The sequence below is a fragment of the Dryobates pubescens genome, chromosome 11, assembly GCF_014839835.1.
Source record: "Dryobates pubescens isolate bDryPub1 chromosome 11, bDryPub1.pri, whole genome shotgun sequence".
Taxonomy (NCBI): Eukaryota; Metazoa; Chordata; class Aves; order Piciformes; family Picidae; genus Dryobates; species Dryobates pubescens.
The window spans coordinates 35,418,405-35,437,485 of record NC_071622.1 but is presented as its reverse complement, the minus strand read 5'-3'; the positions used below and the strand labels follow the sequence as shown (position 1 = coordinate 35,437,485).

Below are 19,081 nucleotides of genomic sequence, written 5' to 3'. Positions count from 1 at the left end.
TCCAGAGGTCCCTCCCAACCCCTAACATCCTGTGAGCCTGTGCTCTTGCACCTACAGGAACAGATAATTTTCTACAGCAAGATATAGCTGCTAACACAGTAAATAAATATCAGCACCCAGTGAAAGCATAGCTAAATCTTCCCTTAGGAGGATGCTTTCCAGTGCTGACTAAACCTACTGAAACTCAGTTCCCACTTCAAAACTCATTTAGTAGGCAACCAAAAGCGTCTCAGAACAGGCTAGGAGTTAAATTTTCACTTGTGTAATTATTCTGAGGAAATATGTAGGTCTGCCATCTGGAAGTGTATTAGACATTGCAAAGTCACTGTGTGAATGTCTCAGCAGATGCAGCTTTTGTTCAAGAGTTTTGAGGGCTGTTAATTAATTAGTTTTGTCTTTTCACACTCCCACCTTTCCTCCAACAGTAATTCTGCAAAGGTAGCATCAGTACAGCTTTAAAAGAATCACAGTCTGAAAGTCAAATTCAGATTTTAAAGACACACCAACAAGTGTAGAATCACAGAATCACAGAATAGTTAGGGTTGGAAGGGACCTCAAGGATCATCCAGTTCCAACCCCTCTGAATGGGCAGGAACACTTCACACTACATCATGCAGCTCACAGTCACATCCAGCCTGGCCTTCAAAATCTCTAGGGATGAGGCTTCTGCCACCTCCTTGGGCAACCTGTGCCAGTGTCTCACCACCCTCATGGGGTTGAATTTCTTCCAAACATCCAATCTGAATCTGGACATGCTGGAAGGTCTGCAGAGAAGGCCCACGAGGATGATCAGAGTCCTGGAGCACTTCTCCTATGAGGACAGACTGAGGGAGCTGGGGCTGTTCAGTCTGGAGAAGAGAAGGCTCCAAAGAGACCTAATTGTGGCCTTCCAGTATCTGAAGGGGGCCTACAGGAAAGCTGGGAAGGGACTTTTGAGGGTGCCAGGGGGTGCTAGGACTGGGGGGAATAGAAAAGTAAAACCAGAAATGGGTAGATTCAGATTGGATATTACAAAGAAATTCTTCCCCATGAGGGTGTTGAGGGGCAATGGATATAAACTACAGCACAGGAGTTTCCACTTCAACATGAGGAAGAACTTCTTTACTGTAAGGGTGCTAGAGAACTGGAGCAGGCTGCCCAGGGAGGTTGTGGAGTCTCCTTTTCTGGAAACTTTCCAGCCCTGTCTGGATGTGTTCCTGTGTGACCTGTGCTGGATTCTATGGTCCTGCTCTGGCAGGGGGCTGGACTTGAAGAGAGGTCCCTTCTGACCCTTAACATCCTGTGAGCCTGGGATCCTGTGCAATGGAGCAAGTGGCAGAAGAGGCAGCTGATACTACACAGAGAGAGTAAGTAGTGAGGTGGTAGTGAGCCATCTGTGATGCTGCTTGATATTTGAGATGGATCTGACTCCATAACAAAAGGGGAAGAAGTTGCATCAAAGACTTACTGAAGCACCCAAAAGAAAAGATGTATGGCATGTACTGGGTTCTGACAAGCAAACAAACCATCACAAAGTACTGTTGTACCTACAGGAGCGAGGACCCAAATTTGGCTCCTGAACAATACAGGGAACTCCAATTTGAATTTGTCACACTACTGATTTATTGCCTGTTCCAACTGCAATAAGAAACGTGCACTTACTGAACAGCTTTTGTCAGAATTCCTTTTCCATTGCTTCTTAACTTGTTTCTTTGCTGCAGTTGAATGAAGAGCTGCATGGGTCTGTTTTCGGGGATTTAAAGCCAGAATGTTCTGTAGAAAGAGAACAAGAAACAGTCAAATGCAGATAACATTTCTCATAAACTTCAAAGCCCCTTGTTATAGTTTGAAGGGGGAACTTTAACCTGGTCCCTGACTGCAAAGACTGAAAGGAAAATTAAAATTACCACTGGATGGAAAAGAAAAGTAATGCTAAGGTCTACATAATTCATTGGATTGCTAATGGGGATACGGAGTAGAGGCATAAACGGTTCTTGTCCTCTTCTTCTTTCTCTTCTGCTTGCAACTACTCTCTCTCTCTCCCATGGCCTTGCCAGGGGATCTCTGTTTTGACTGCTGTGTGAGATAACAGGAAGGAGGGAGGGAGTGGAGGAGGAGGTGAACAGCCCCCCTGGATCCATCCAGCGGGGTCTGAGGAGCTCCTGTGCAGTACCCCTCCTATGAGGACAGGCTGAGAGTGTTGGGGTTGTTCAGTCTGGAGAAGAGAAGGCTCCAAGGAGACCTTCTTGTGGCCTTCTAGTATCTGCAGGGGGCTACAGGAAAGCTGGGGAGGAACTTTTTAGGGTGTCAGAGAGTGATAGGACTGGGGGGAATGGAACAAAAAACCAACAGAAGTGAGTAGATTCAGACTGGATGTTAGGAAGAAGTTCTTCCCCATGAGGGTGGTGAGACACCGGCACAGGTTGCCCAGGGAGGTGGTGGAAGCCTCATCCCTGGAGGTTTTGAAAGCCAGGCTGGATGTGGCTGTGAGCAACCTGCTGCAGTGTGAGGTGTCCCTGCCCATGGCAGGGGGGATAGAACTGGGTGGTCCTTGAGGTCTCCTCCAACCCTGGCAACTCTGTGATTCTCTATATAGCACATCTATTGTATGTTTTGTACGTATTCATTGCATTTTGTAATTCTAGATTGTTTTTTGCTAGTAAATAGATCTTCATTTGCTTCCATCCCAAACTGAGCTGGTCTGAGCTATTTATTTTGGGGGTAGTTTTCTTCAAATTAGTTGGGGGGTAATTTCAACCCTTAAATCACACACTGATTTATAGTGCTATGAAAAACCACAACAGTTGCTCAACATTAGAGCCTGAACTGGTTTGTTTAGATCTGTGTGTCCACATCATTTAGACTGTGAATATTTAAAGACATTTCTAGGCCAAGTAGAAAGCACAATCATATTCAGTAGGCCAAGATAATGGCTTCCATCCCCAGATGTTTATTATGGAGAGCATACAGAAACAGATAATTCTGCTTCATTATACTCAAGTAACACTTGTAAAGCAAAACAGGCTAAAATATTTTAATGGATCTGAGTTATTTCTGGATTAAAATCATGCAAACAAGAAACAGACTCAGGTCTGTGATGGAGGACACAAGCAGGCATATTGTTGCTTGTATCTCCTACAAATGGGTTTGTAAGTTTTCCTTTATAAAACCTCCTTGACTTCAGCACTATACTGAATCACAATTACAGAATCACAGAGACATTCAGGTTGAAAAAGACCCTCAGGATCACCAAGCCCAACCCAGAACGCTACTCTATAAGGCTCACCCCTAAACCATAGCCCCAAGCACCACATCCAAACCACCTTTAGACACATCCAGGCTTGGGGACTCCACCACCTCCCTGGGCAGCACATTCCAATGCCTGACCACTCTTGATGGGAAAAAATTCTTCCTACTGTCCAGTCTGAACCTACCCTGATGCAGCTTGAGGCTGTTCCCTCTTGTTCTATCACTAATCACCTGTGAGAAGGGACCAGCACCAACCTCTCCACAACCTCCTTTCAGGTAGTTGTATACAGCCATGAGGTCTCCTCTCAGCCTCCTCTTTTCAAACAAACCATGCCCAGCTCCTTCAATTGCTCTTCACAAAATTTATTCTCCAGGCCCTTTCCCAGCTTCCTTGCTCTCCTCTGCACTGGCTCCAGCACCTCCACATCTCTCTTGGATTGAAGTGCCCAAAACTGGACACGACACTTGAGGTGTGGCCTCACCAGAGCTGAGTCCCAGGGGACAATCCCCTCCCTGCTCCTGCTGGACACAGCATTTCTGATCCCAGCCAGGATGCCTTTGGCTTTCTTGGCCACCTGGGCACACTGCTGGCTCCTCTTCAGCTGCTTGTCCATTAGCACCCCCAGGTCCCTTTCTGCCAGCAGCTTCCCAGCTACACTGCCCTGAGCCTGTAGCATTGCTTGGGGTTGTTGTGCCCTAAGTGCAGGACCTGGCACTTGGCCTTGTTGAAGCTCATCCTGTTAACATTGGGTCATCAATCCAACCTCTCCACTTTTCCACTGTGATGAATAGGATGTGCTTATTCTGCTACTACATGTCAAAGACCCACGAGACTGACTTAGAGAAATGGAGACTGGACATGATGAGTGTGATGGGGTTATGAATATTATATCAGGATGTCTCCTTGTTTTCAAAAGTCTGCTTGAGTGGGTAATGGTGATGAAGTAGCAATCTGTTATATAAAGATTTTATTGTGCTGATGTTTATGAGACCTTTAAATGGGGGAGGGGGAGACAATGCAAAGGAGTAACTTTCTAACCAACTGTTTAGTGCTTACCCTGGACTGAGTAGCAATCCATTTTCCCCATAAAACAGAAATCTCACCTACTGGAAAAAATCTACCTGAAAATAACCACGTGGCCCAATACAGAATCATAGAATCGCAGAAAACAACTGCTTGGAAGAAACCTCCAAGCTCATCCAGACCAACCCTCAACCCAGTACCCAAACATCAACACTAAACCACATCCCTAAGCGCTATGCCCATAAGTGCTGCTTAAACACCTCTAGGGACAGTGACTACAGCACTGCCTTGGGCAGACCATTCCAATCTCTGAGGACCCTGTCTGTGAAGAAATATTTCCTAGCACCCAGCCTGAACCTCCCCTGGGACAGCTTGGAACCATTTCCTCTGCTCCTGTCTCTTGCCAAGGAGCAGAGGCTGCCCCCTCCTTGCTCCAACCTCCGTTGAGGGAGCTGTAGAGTGCAATGAGGTCTCCCCTCAGCCTCCTCTTCTCCAGCCTGAGCACCCCCAGCTCCTCATAGCTCAGGTGTTCCAGGGCCTTTTACAGCCTCGTTGCCCTTCTCTGAACATGCTCCAGAAGCTCAATGTCCTTCCTGGAGTGAGGGCCCCAGAGCTGAACACCTGATACTCTCCCTATCCATACACACATTCTCGCATAGAGCAGCACTTCTTCAAATGAGGAGGTAGACATCCAAAGCCTCAAGGACATAACCCAAGCACACTTTATGCAACTTAGTGCCCAAGGAGGACTAACTCCCAGTCTGCCTGTAGCATTTCCTGCTGCAACAAGGCTGCGCCAGAGGAGGTTTAGGCTGGAGGTTAGAAGGAAGTTCTACACAGAGAGAGTGATTGCCCATTGGAATGGGCTGCCCGAGGAGGTGGTGGAGTCACTGTCACTGGAGGTGTTCAGGAGGAGACTTGATAGGGTGCTTGGTTGCATGGTTTAGTTGATTAGGTGGTGTTGGATGATAGGTTGGACACGATGACCTTGAAGGTCTCTTCCAACCTGGTCTATTCAATTCAATTCAATTCAATTCAATTCAATTCTATTCTATTCTATTCTATTCTATTCTATTCTGTTCTATTCTACTGAGAGACCAGAAAAGAGTGGCATACAACATTCCACAGAAGTATAGACCATTGAGCACCCTACTGCACTGCTGACTTTCAGGAAGAGTCAGAGGGTGCTACCAGATATCCCTCTGCAATTCCAGCAGTAAGGTCTGTGCTCCATTTCTGGGTGTTTCCCACCTGAGTACCTGGGACAAGATCAAATGCATTCAGTACCAGTTTCTGCTCATTTGTTTAATTATTAATAAAACCAGAGCAGGGGCATTCACTGAAGGGATGTCACTTACAGCAACGCAGTTGCTACGTTAATTTCTCGGGATGACCCAACTCAACCCATCAGAGCACATCTGACTCGGTGGTGCTAGCCTGTTGAGCGCCCAAATCACCCCAAACTGGGCAGCAAGTCCTGAGGCACAGAAGCACTTCAGCACAATTCTGCCTGCTCTCTTTTGTAACGGCTTCATGCAGCACTCTTGGACATGAATATTATAATTATTTCAGCAAAGCGAAATGAATTGCAAATTTCTAGTAATAAACTGTAACAGATGTACTCCACTGGGTACAGCACCAGTTGGTTGGAAACGTGGAACAAATGGTGGGGCAAGCCAAGGACGGAAGAATCCCCATATGTTGGCTCTTCTGCAGCAGGAGCCTGGCTCCAAGCGCAACAGTTGCCGAAATCTAAAAGGACTACGCGGTGCAGCATGTCCCAGAATGAAATCTGAAATAAAACTGGCGCAGAACAGACCGCAGCTACAACACAAAAACTGCTTCTGGCCCCGCTACCTGACTAACACACTACCTGCCTGACTCTGGGGCTGCTGACCTAAGTGGCTGTGCTGGCTAGAGGGGTGTAAAAACCGAGCAGAAGCTAACTGCCTAAATGGGAATGTAATTCAATCCGTTTGGGTCTTAATCTAGCGTGGGGTGTCCCTGCCCATGGCAGGGGGGTTGGAACTAGATGATCCTTGTGGTCCCTTCCAACCCTGACTGATACTATGATTAAACTATGAGAAAGGAAAATCAGTGAGAGTGTTCTTCCCTATTCATTTCAGTTCCCTGGTTGGTTTTCTGCAGCTTACAGCTACACAGACGTTTAATAAACTCGGCAAATAAATCCAGGTAGGTCAGCCGGGAAGTGGAAAATTACTGACAAGAAAGTTCTAGATGGAACCTTGCAGCTAACACCATGTACACAGCCAGCTAAACAAAATAAACCACCTTGGACATGCCAGAAAGGAATCCTGAGACCACCCCCCCAGTCTCTCAAACCCACTGGCCATCTGTCTCGGGGTAGAGCTCATTGGTGAGAGTTATTTGGGCATCTGTGATCTTGCTTGTCCCGATCCCATGCTTACTTGGCTTTGTAAATCCTCCTTCTTGCCAGATGAACTGTGGTTTGATCTCTCCAGATGTTAAAAGGGCAAGACTCAACTTGCCTAATGGAGGAAGTGGGTGCACAGTACATCGCTTTTCAGAGTACTACGAACTTTGGATTTCACATTAAGATGCTATTTGGATAGTAATGGGAACCTCATAAATTATATATATTCAGTGTTTTACATAAATGGCCACATTTACTTCATTAAAAATAAAGTAGGTATGAATCCATTATCACTAATGGCTGCAAATCAGAATATAACACTGCTGTGTTTTTTAGAGAAATCTATTTATGTACTATGTTGATGGAGAAAGAAAGAGGGCTGTGACTAAGCACACAGACATAAATTCAGCCTCTGTGGAGTACATACTTGTAGCACAGCTGCACCACAGGCACAGCAGAGTTCAGCTTGCAGCTCCGCACAATGCTGATGATTATGGGCACGGTACAGTTTGAAGGGGAGACTTCAGCCTAGTCCCTGACTGCAAAGACTGAAAGTAAAATAAATTACCATTGGATACAAGAGGAAAATAATGCTAAGGTCTATATAATTCATTGGATTGTTAATGGGGATATAGAGCAGGGGCATAAACAGTTCTTTCTCTATTCTTCTTCTCTCTCTTCTGCTTGCAACTTCTCTCTTTCTCTCTCTCTCCCATGGCCTTGCCAGGGGATCCCTGTTTTGACTGCTGTGTGAGGTAACGGGAAGGAGGCAGGGAGTGGGGGCGGAAGTGAACAGTTCCCTGGATCCATCTAGGGGGATCTGAGGAGTTTCTGTGTTGTTTATAGGTTGTAAATATCTACACATTGCACATCTATTGTTTATTTTGTACACTTTCATTGCATTTCATAATTCTAGATTGCAGTTTGCTTGTAAATGGAGCTTCATTTGCTTCCACCCCAAACTGAACAAGTCTGGCAACTTATTTGGGAGGCAATTTTCTCCAAACTGGTTGGGAGATATTTCAACCCCCCACAGGGCACCACCAAAATTATTAGAATTCCCTCCCTTATTTCCACAGATTAATCTGAAGACTTCCTTTTGGGAAGAAAGCCAAGTGGTGTGTACCCACAGAAGACAGGTCACTGTACACTGCAGGTGACTCCCTCAAATACATCTTTCATTAACAGTAACCCATGACAATGATTTCTTTTACATCTCTGAAAAGACAAAGATTAGTACAAGCTAATAAATAATAAACAACAGTTTAACTCCCTAATCCTCTTCTAGAAGGGATGATATAAGAGGGGACTGGACATGGCACCTGGTGCCATGGTTTAGGCATGAGGTCTGTGGTGACAGGTTGGACTTGATGATCTTTGAGGTCTCTCCCAACCTTGGTGATTCTGTGATTCTGTGATATTCATGATGACTAATGTATACTGACTTAGGTTGCAAGCATCCTAAAATGCTCTTGCTCATATGGGAGGGCCACAAAAATGATCGGGGGATGGAGCAGCTCTGCTACAAGGACAGGCCAAGGGAGCAGGAGGTGTTCAGCCTGGAGAAGAGAATGTTCCAGAGAGACCTGGAGCTGGCAGCCTGCCAGTACCTGAAGGGAGCTACAGGAAGGATGGAGAAAGACTGTTTGCAAAGGCCTGCAGTGACAGGACAAGAGGCAATGGCTTCAAACTAGAGCACAGCTGATTTAGATTGGATATCAGGAACAAGTTCTTTACCATGAGGGAGGTGTTTGAGGCCCCATCCCTGGAGATATTGAAGGTGAGGCTGGACAGGGCTTTGGGCAACCTGGTCTAGTGGAGGATGTCCCTGCTGACTGCAGAGGAGGTTGGGCTGGATGACCTTTGGAGGTTCCTTCCTATCCAGACCATGCTGTGTATGTAATGTACATTAGGAATGTGTAGAATATATGAGTGATAGCTATAGCTTTTACATTTAGAAATTTAGTGATAAATGGTTATGTTGATCTCTGCCAACACAGTAACATAGCTTCTGAGAATAAACTTGCCATAAGCTATTCATTAGATGTTTATTGCTCAGCTTCTACTTTAAAGGCTATGATTAAGAAGTCTACACATATGAAAAAAATATTAGCTCTAATCTTCACTATTCATCTATTAATGAAAAGGCTGCAAAAGTTTTAAAACAGCATGTTATATTACAGTGAGTAATTTGTCATGAATTTGAATCAGTATTGCTCCAAATAACTAATTTCAAGGCAGTCACAGGCTCACAGGATGTTAGGGGTTGGAAAGGACCTCTGGAGATCTTCGAGTCCAAACCCTCTGCCACAGCAGGACCAGAGAATCCAGCACAGGTCACACAGGAATGCATCCAGATAGGGCTTGAAAGTCTCCAGAGAAGGAGACTCCACAACCTCTCTGGGCAGCCTGTTCCGGTGCTCTGGGACCCTCACAGTAAAGAAGTTCCTCCTCATGGTGAGGTGAAACCTCCTGTGCTGTAGTTTCTTTCCATTGTCCCTTGTCCTATTCCAGAGCACAAGTGAGCAGGGGCTGTCCCTGTCCTTCCTGACCTCCAGCCCTCAGATATTGATAGGCATTTATTAAATTCCCTCTCAGTCTTCTCCTCTCCAGACTAAACAGCTCCAGGGCTCTCAGCCTCTCCTCATCAGGCAGTGCTCCAGTCCCTTCAGCAGCCCTCCGTCTTACTCTCTCCAGCAGATCTCTGTCCCTCTTGAACTGGGGAGCCCAGAACTGGATGCATATTCCAGGTGAGGTCTCACCAGGGCAGAGTAGAGGGGGGGGAAGAACCTCCCTGGATCTGCTGGACACACTCCTCTGAATGCATCTCAGGATCCCATTGGCCTTCTTGGCCACAAGGGCACTTTGCTGACCCATGCAGAATTTGTTAACTATGAACAGCCCTAAAATGCCTGTTCACCACAGATCAGTCTGCACCCAGCTGCAACAAAGCTGCTGAAAATGCAACTGTCCTCATGCAGACTATGGTTATGGACATTAGGTGTGGTCCCACATTGTTCTCCTTGTTTTAGTACACAGCACACTTAACTAGCCCAGCCTTGCAATACACATCACGTCCTGGCTTATGCCAGCTGCTTCACAGAGCATCTTCATCTCAACTCTTTTGTATGTGACAATTAGAATCTGGGAGGAGGTTAGGCATGCTAGGGAATGCATGTAGAGAGCAATTTAACCCACCCCATTCCATTAATCTACCCAATTTCCTTAGGAAGCGTTGCAATCTCTCTCTCAGCAAGCAACATTAAATGTATTGCAAGATACATATGTTCACCAAGTGAACGTAATGAGAACGTATTTGTTCTTTCTAAGAGTAATGAGCATACCAAGCAATTAATTTCAAAGCCATGCAAGTGTTAATTCATTGACAGAAACAAGTACCTGTGTTTTTTTCCCCCTGCTATTTTCTAGTATGTCTAAACATGAAACTAATTTTATTATTGTTCCAAAGTCAAAGAGCAAAGAACTCAAGCTACAGGCTTTTGTTTCACTGAATCACAGAATGTTAGGGGCTGGAAGGGACCTCGAAAGCTCCTCCAGCCCAACAACCCTGCCAGAGCAGAGTCACCTAGAGCAGATCATAGAATCATAGAATCAATAAGGTTGGAAAAGACCTCAAAGATCATCGAGTCCAACCTGTCACCACAGACCTAATGACTATTAGACCATGGCACCAAGTGCCACAGCCAATCCCCTCCTGAACACCTCCAGGGACGGGGACTCCACCACCTCCCTGGGCAGCACATTCCAATGGCTAACAACTCTCTCAGGGAAGAACTTTCTCCTCACCTCCAGCCTAAACTTCCCCTGGCACAGCTTGAGACTGTGTCCTCTTGTTCTGGTGCTGGTTGCCTGGGAGAAGAGACCAACATCCTCCTGGCTACAACCTCCCTTCAGGTAGTTGTAGAGAGCAATAAGGTCTCTCCTGAGCCTCCTCTTCTCCAGGCTAAACAATCCCAGCTCCCTCATCCTCTCCTCATAGGGCTTGTGGTCAAGGCCTCTCCCCAGCCTCGTTTCCCTTCTCTGGACATGCTCCAGCAAGTCTCCTGTGTTTGCTGTAGGCCTTCAAGCACTGGAAGGCTGTTACAAGGTCTCCCTGGAGCCTTCTGTCTTCCAGGCTGAACAGACCCAAGTCCCTCAGCTTGTCCCCATAGGAGAGGAACTTCAGGCCTCTGAATGTCTTCATAGCCCTCCTCTGACCCACTCCAGCAGTTCAATGTCCTTCCTGTGTTGGGGGCACCAGAACTGGACAGAGTACTTCAGGAGCGGTCTCACGAAGTGCGGTAGAGGAGCAGAGATGTCTTTAATTAACACTGTATACTGCTAGTAAGACTGTTCTGTATCTTGCAATACTATCCTAGCATGCTGCTATCCCAGAGGTGTAGTCCTAGATACATTCCTACTTACAACATGAGTTTCCAAAAGAGTTTTACCACTACAGATTTTGATGGTACTCAAGACTTCTCTGCAGTATGCAAATGCTGCCTCTCTTACAAAATGGGAAGTCACAGAAAGCGCTCTCAGAAGTTAGGGAAGTCTTAGTTACCAATATGTCTGTCTTAACAGAAGTGTGGCACACCTCATGCACTTTGTTATATAACCAAAGTTAATGATTTACAGATTGACAAACTAGCAAAATTACACAACTCTATTTGCCCTCAACACAGGAAGGGCATGGACCTGATGGAGCAGCACCAGAGGAGGATCATGAAAATGATCAGGGGGATGGAGCAGCTCTGCTACAAGGACAGGCTGAAGGAGCTGGGGGTGTTCAGCCTGGAGAGGAGAAGGCTCTGGGGAGACCTAATAGCAGCCTGTCCGTACCTGAAGGGGGCTACAAGAAGGCTGGAGAGAGACTGTTTGCAAAAGCCTGCAGTGACAGGACAAAAGGAAATGGCTTCAAACTAGAGCAGAGCACATTTAGGTTGGATGTTATGAAATAGTTCTGCACCATGAGGGTATTGGAACACTGGAACACGTTGCCCAGGGAGGTTGTTGAGGCCCCATCCCTGGAGATAATCAAGCTGAGGCTGGACAGGGCTCTGGACAACCTGATCTAGTGGAGGAGGTCCCTGCTGACTGCAGAGGAGGTTGGACTGGATGGCCTTTAGAGGTCCCTTCCTATCCAGACCACTCTGTGTGATTCTGTAATTCAGTAAGCAAGGTTCAAGCAATTTTGTTGCCACATTGACTTTAAGAGCTTGATTCCTCTGCCTCTGCAATGCATTTATGCTAGGTATTACTGCAAACTGCAGAAGGTTTATAAAACTACAAAGAAAAAGTGTTACTGGCACCCCGTACATAACCAACCAGCCTCTTCCACTGAAAGAGCTCTGGCTGATAAATTACACTGCTGGAAACTCTGCATGCTACCTCCTTGACACAACTAATCTCTCCAGAAACACCTTGACCCTCACAGGGGAAACTAAAGTGCAGAGTGACCCTCTGTGCTTAACTTCAAGTATCCAAGTAGTATCCCAGCATTCAGTGAATTATTCACATATTTACCACAAGCACGGACGCATTAAAAGCCACTGAGCTTAAAGCAGGCTGAAATTCCATCGTACCATCAGGTTCTCAGACCTGAGGCTTCTCCAGGAACATCCTACTCTGTGATGAAATCACGTTTTCACACCTCCAACAATGCACTACAGCAAAAGCTATTAGGGTTAACAAAGCAAATTCAGAGAAGGTGGAAGCAGAGCACAGCTCATTGTGGATCTACTCAAGTTGAATTCACTGCTATGGATTTACATTGCTGGATAAAATATTAGCTAATTTACCACCTGTAGAAATAGAAGGGTTTCAAATTTGGGGCAGCTATCCTTCTACACTTAAATTTAATATAGCCCTCAATACAGGAAGGACATCGACCTGATGGAGAGGGTCTAGAGGCAGGCCACGAAAATGATCAGGGGGTTGGAGCAGCTCTGCTACGAGGACAGGCTGAGGGAGCTGGGGGTGTTCAGCCTGGAGAAGAGGAGGCTCAGGGGAGACCTCATTGCTCTCTACAACTACCTGAAAGGTGGTTGTAGCCAGGAAGGGGTTGGTCTCTTCTCCCAGGCAACCAGCACCAGAACAAGAGGACACAGTCTCAAGCTGTGCCAGGGGAGGTGTAGGCTTGAGGTGAGGAGAAAGTTCTTCACCGAGTGAGTCGTTCGTCATTGGAATGGGCTGCCCAGGGAGGTGGTGGAGTCACCATCCCTGGAGGGGTTCAAGAGGGGATTGGACGTGGCACTTGGTGCCATGGTCTAGTCATGAGGTCTGTGGAGACAGGTTGGACTTGATGATCTTTGAGGTCTCTTCCAACCTTAGTGATACTGTGATACTGTGACCTAATAGAAACCTTCCAGTACCTGAAGGGAGGCTATAGGAAGGATGGAGAGAGACTGTTTGCAAAGGCCTGCAGTGACAGCATGAGGGACAATGGCTTCAAACTACAGGAGGGCAAATTTAGATTGGATATCAGGAAAAGAAGTTCTTTACTGTGAGGGTGGTGGAACACTGGAACAGGCTGCCCAGGGAGGTGGTTGAGGCCCCTTCCCTGGAGGTATTGTCAAGTGAGGCTCAGTGAGGCTCTGGGCAACCTGATCTAGTTGGGGATGTCCCTGATGACTGCAGGGAGGTCAGACTGGATGATCTTTGGAGATCCCTTCCAGCCCAGACCATTCTATGGTTTTAAGGTAATGGTTGCTATTTTACCCTGAACCTGCAAGCCTCAAAATATGGGTGGTATTTCCCCATGCCCCAAATTTTCTGCTGACAGTGTCCATCAGCTGTACCTTTCCTCATTTGTAGCAGCAAAAAAAGCAAGAGCATTTCTACATAAGTTTGTCAACAGGGAAATGAGGATTAAAGCTTCTCCTGCAGCTTCCTTTTTTTTCAGAACTACACCATGTACACTGCTTTCTCTGATTTAAATACATCTAATTTAGAAAGTATTTAATCTCTGCACAGGAGTCTTCTTGGTCCAGGTTTTAATATTGTAACACTTTAATTCTATGGGGAGGTCAGACTAGATGACCTTTGGAGGTCCCTTCTGGCATGGACCATTCTATGATTCTATGATTTAAATGCATTTTCTCTCTACCTGAACAATATTTAATTATCCAACCAATTGGTAAAGTGCAAAAAAAACACACCCAGAGCAATTCATATCACAGCCTTGATTCTTAACCTCTTGAGGCTACGCTAAAAGCAAGAACGTGCATGGTCTCCACAGCCTATGAAACCCATTCCAATGAGTTCCCTCTTTACATCTCCCTAACACAAATATATTCCTTCTGTACACAACAAAATGTTAAGCTTCAGAAAATATTAGGTTTCCATCACAGGTGTAACAGAAGGTTTTGGGTTCCTCACTGTAATATTGAGAGAGTTGGGATTGTTCAGTTTGGAGAAGAGAAGGCTCTGAGGAAACCTTATTGTGGCCTTCCAGTATCTGAAGGGGGCTACAAGAAAGCTGGGGAGGGACTTTTTAGGGTGTCAGGGAGTGATAGGACTGAGGAGAATGGATCCAAGCTGGAGGAGGGGAGATGAGGGTGTCTCACCACCATGAGGGTGGTGAGACACTGGCACAGGTTGCCCAGGGAGGTGGTAGAAGCCTCATCCCTGGAGGTCTTTAAGGCCAGGCTGGATGGGGCTCTGGGCTGATCCAGTGTGAGGTGTCCCTGCCCATAGCAGATGATCCTTGAGGTCCCTTCCAACCCTGACAGTTCTATGCTTCTGTGATTATATCTATGCCTTGATCACTTGCACATCAAATTGCTCTGTTACATGAGGAATACCAAATAACATTTGGAACTGCTCACTCATATGGAGAGTCACTTAAGGAACACCTCTCAGCAAAAAGGATCACTATCATATCCATACATTTACATCTCATGTCTTTTCTTCAGGAACACAAACAAATCAAAAGAGAAAGCAAGCTCAGTTGCCACTGCAAATCAATTAGTGCAAAACCCAACCATAATCCATTGTATCCCCATAATTGAATCTCTCAACTGAACCCTCAGTTGTGGGTGTTTCCTTAACCAGAACTCCAACTCGCATTACAGACGTGTCCATTAATGAAATGTGAATGCTCTGCTAACTTCTGATCATAGGAAAGAAATTAGTATTAAGAGTCCTCACTGCTTTAAGCTCAATCATTGGCAAAATGTGAAAGGCCTGGAGGAAAAAATCTTATGAAGAGTAACAGAAGGAGCTGGGTCTGCTAGTTTTGAAAAGAGGATGGTGAGGGGAGACCTCATTGCACCCTACATTGCTGCCTACAACAACCTGAAAGGAGGTTGTGGAGAGCTTGGTGCTGATCACTTCTCACAGGTAATTAGTGATAGAAGAAGAGGGAATGGCCTCAAGCTGTGACTGGGTAGGTTTAGACTGGTCATTGGGAAATCTTTTTATCCCAGCAAGAGTGGTCAGACATTGGAATGTACTGCCCAGGGACGTGCCCTGAACGTGACCTCGAGGGAGGTGATTCTCCCCTTCTACTCCACTCTGGTAAGACCCCACCTGGAGCACTGTGTCCAGCTCTGGAGCCCCTATTACAGGAAGGATCTGAAGGTGCTGGAAGGATCTGGACATGCTGGAAAAAAAATAGAAGTGGGTAGATTGAGACTGGATGTTAGGAAGAAATTCTCCCCTGTGAGGGTGGTGAGACACTGGCACAGGTTGCCCAGGGAGGTGGTGGCAGCCTCATCCCTGGAGGTTTTTAAGGCCAGGCTGGATATGGCTGTGAGTAACTTGCTGTCGTGTGAGGTGTCCCTGCCCATGGCAGGGGGCTTGCAACTGGATGATCCCTGAGGTCCCTTCCAACCCTGACAATTCTATGATGTCTTTAAAGGTCACTTGGATGTGGTGCTTGGGGATATGGTTTAGGGTTGAACCCTGTAGAGTAGGGTCCTTGGTTGGCTTTGGTGATCCTGAGGAAGGTCTTTTCCAACCCACTTCTGTGCTTGTGTGGTTCCGCGATCAGCGGAACTAATTTTAGCTGAGCAAAGCAATGTTCTGAAAACTTCATTAAACTTTCCAAAGTCCAATAAATGAGCCTGAAACACCATAATGAGAGTGACAATACAGATCCAAAAGATCCAGCACATTCAGCACTTGAAACACGTGTGAGCATTTGTACTCATTCCAGGAACACGCCAACCATCCATCGGTTACTGATTTGCTAAATCTGTTGCAAGAGGAAGAAGCAGCAAGCTCAACCCACCTAGGTGTAACCTGGGTGCAACCTACCAGAAAAATGTCACTAGTAGCTGTTTAATAAAAGAGTAAAATACAAGACTCACCACGAAACTACTGATTTTCTAGTAATTCTGAACATTCTAACCAGAAAGGAAAGGGGGGAAAAAATCAGCATGTAGAAGGAAAATGGACATGTAAAGTCTTCATAAATAATATACTATTGATAGGAAGGGTTTGGAATGTGATGTCACATTGTTCAGTCTGGAGAAGAGAAGGCCCTGAGGAGATCTTACAGTGGTAAGAATGGCAATGAGTACGAGGTCTGGCTTTAAGTACTGCATGACGTAGGGCTCAGGGCAAGAATCAGGAGACCTTCTTGTGGCCTTCCAGTATCTGAAGGGGGCCTACAAGAAAGCTGGGGAGGGACCTTAGGGTGTCAGGGAGTGATAGGACTGGGGTGGGGGGGGGGGGGGGGGGGGGAATGGGGCAAAACTAGAAATGGGTAGATTCAGATTGGATGTTAGGAAGAAATTCTCCCCTGTGAGGGTGGTGAGACACTGGCACAGGTTGCCCAGGGAGGTGGTGGCAGCCTCATCCCTGGAGGTTTTGAAGGCCAGGCTGGATGTGGCTGTGAGCAACCTGCTGTAGTGTGAGGTGTCCCTGCCCATGGCAGGGGGGTTGGAACTGGTTGATCCTTGAGGTTCCTTCTATGATTCTGTAAATGTCAGATAATTGAAAAGAAAAACCAACAATCAGATTTCAAGCAATAGAATCTGACAGCTCATGTAAGTAAGCAAGAGGAAACTGTTGCCATTTTTTTTTCCTTTCAAGACTGCCTCTTTTTGCAGAAAGTGATCCCATGTTCACACCTTTAAGCAAAGAAATGAGACATTCTGTAAATACACAGGGCATCACATGGGCTGCAGATGACAAAGGAGCACAAACTGACAATGGGAAACACAAAGGGATTCCTTGGAGTTCTTCGTTCTTACTCAACAAGTTTGATTTTCAAATCTTACTGACATTAAACACTGTGGAATGTGTGGGCTGGAAGCAGCAGTGACACTCTTTTGAGAACAGGATAATAAGATTAAGCTGCCCAGTTTAAAAGCATGCCAGCAAACATTTGGATTGTGATCACAGGCTAACAGGATGTTAGGGATTGGAAGGGACCTCCGGAGGTCATAGAGTCCAAACCCCCCTGCCAGAGCAGGACCATACAATCCAATACAGGTCACACAGGAACACATCCAGACAGGTCTTCAGAGAAGGAGACTCTCAGAGAAGGAGACTCCACAACCTCTCAGGGCAGCCTGTTCCAGTGCTCTGTGACCCACACAGTGAAGAAGTTCCTCTTCATGTTGATCTATCATACTTCATCACATTCTTAGACAGAAAACTTATTGTTACAATACTTTCTAAAAGGTGGGGAGTGGTATTGTTTTCCAACTCTTGTAATTATTAAGCCAAATTGCACTTCTGCTAGGAGACCTCTGAACAGAATTTGGTTTGTTATTTTGTGAGGATTTCTGAGAATATAGTGAAGTGGTTCTTCTAAAAACACACTGCAACCATTCTGAAACCCTGGATACTGCAGGGAAAAAACATTCAGTACCCACTTGTGCAAAAATAATATCCTCATCTTGCTGACAGGACAAAGCTCCTTTCCCTAGGTACAAGACCACAAATCTGCCACAGAATCACAGAATCACAGAAACATTCAGGTTAGAAAAGACCCTCAGGATCACCAAGCCCAGCCCAGAACCCTACTCTACAAGGCTCACCCCTAAACCATAGCCCCTAGCACCACAAACAAAGCACCTTTAAGCACATCCAGGCTTGGGGACTCCACCACCTCCCTGGGCAGCACATTCCAAAGCCTGACCACTCTTGATGGGGAAAAAATTCTTCCTACTGTCCAGTCTGAACCTGCCCTGCTGCAGCTCGAGGCTGTTCCCTCTTGTTCTATCACTAATTATCTGGGAAAAGAGACCAGCACCAACTTCTCTACAATGTCCTCTCAAGTAGCTGTAGAGAGCCATGAGGTCTCCCCTCAGTCTCCTCTCTTTCACACTAACCATCCCCAGCTCCTTCAGTTGCTCTTCAACAGATTTATTCTCCAGGCCCTTCACAGCTTCCTTGCCTTCCTCTGCCCTGGCTCCAGCACCTCCACATCTCTCTTGTATTGAGGTGCTCAAAACTGAACACAACACTCAATGCGTGGCCTCACCAAAGTTCTTCACAGAGAGAGTCGTTCGCCATTGGAATAGGCTGCCCAGGGAGGTGGTGGAGTCACCATCCCTGGAGGGGTTCAAGAGGGGATTGGGTGTGGCACTTGGTGCCATGGTCTAGTCATGAGGTCTGTGGTGACAGGTTGGACTCGATGATCTTTGAGGTCTCTTCCAACCTTGGTGATACTGTGATATTGTGATACCAGAGCTGAGTGCAAGAGGACATTCAATTAGGCAGGAAATAGTAGCAAATACTGGTCTCACATCTCCCTTTACCTGTGGTTTGGTATGAGCAGGAGTAAAGACTGCAGAGTAACAGGAACAGTTGTGGCAGAAGTAACATTATTCAGTATACTAGAAACCATGCAAAGGAAAAGTACTCAGGTAATTGTTTTAGAAGGGGTTTAGAGATCTCCTGGCTCTTCTCCACCTAACAGCTTCAGAAACACACCAGAAGAATCAATAATGCAATGTGGATTTGCTCTTTACATCTGCCAGCTTGACCTGTCTTGAATTGCATGGTTGGCTCTTCTTTTAGTTATTGTTTGCTCACTTTTCCTGAGCAGAGGCCTGTATTCACAGACAGCCAAGTTTTGTAAGGCACACGGCTCACTCCAGAAATAAAGACACATCCAGTCTGGTCTTAAAAACCTCCAGGGATGAGGCTTCTGCCACCTTCCTGGGCAACCTCTTCCTGTGCCACACCATCCGCACTTCTTCCTAACATCCAATCTCAATCTACCCATTTCTACTTTTGCTCCATTCCCCCCATTCTTATCACTACCTGACATCCTAAAAAGTCCCTCCCCAGCTTTCTTGTAGCCCCTTGCAGATACTGGAAGGCTACAATAAGGTCTCCTCAGAGTCTTCTCCTCTCCAGACTGAACAACCCCAACTCCCTCAGTCTGTCTCCATAGCAGAGGAGCTCCAGCCCTCTGATCATCCTCATGGCCCTTCTCTGGACACCCTCCAGCACCTCCAGATCCTTCTTGT

General features: G+C 46.2%; 1 protein-coding gene across 1 annotated transcript in view; it reads right to left on the bottom strand.

Annotated features, from left to right (window-relative positions):
• DPYD (dihydropyrimidine dehydrogenase) overlaps positions 1–19,081 on the bottom strand; it is a 602,387-nt gene that overhangs the window by 559,571 nt on the left and 23,735 nt on the right. The window contains exon 2 of the mRNA XM_054165155.1: positions 1,642–1,752. Coding sequence (XP_054021130.1) covers positions 1,642–1,752 — 111 coding nt within the window. The remainder of the gene's footprint in view (positions 1–1,641; positions 1,753–19,081) is intronic.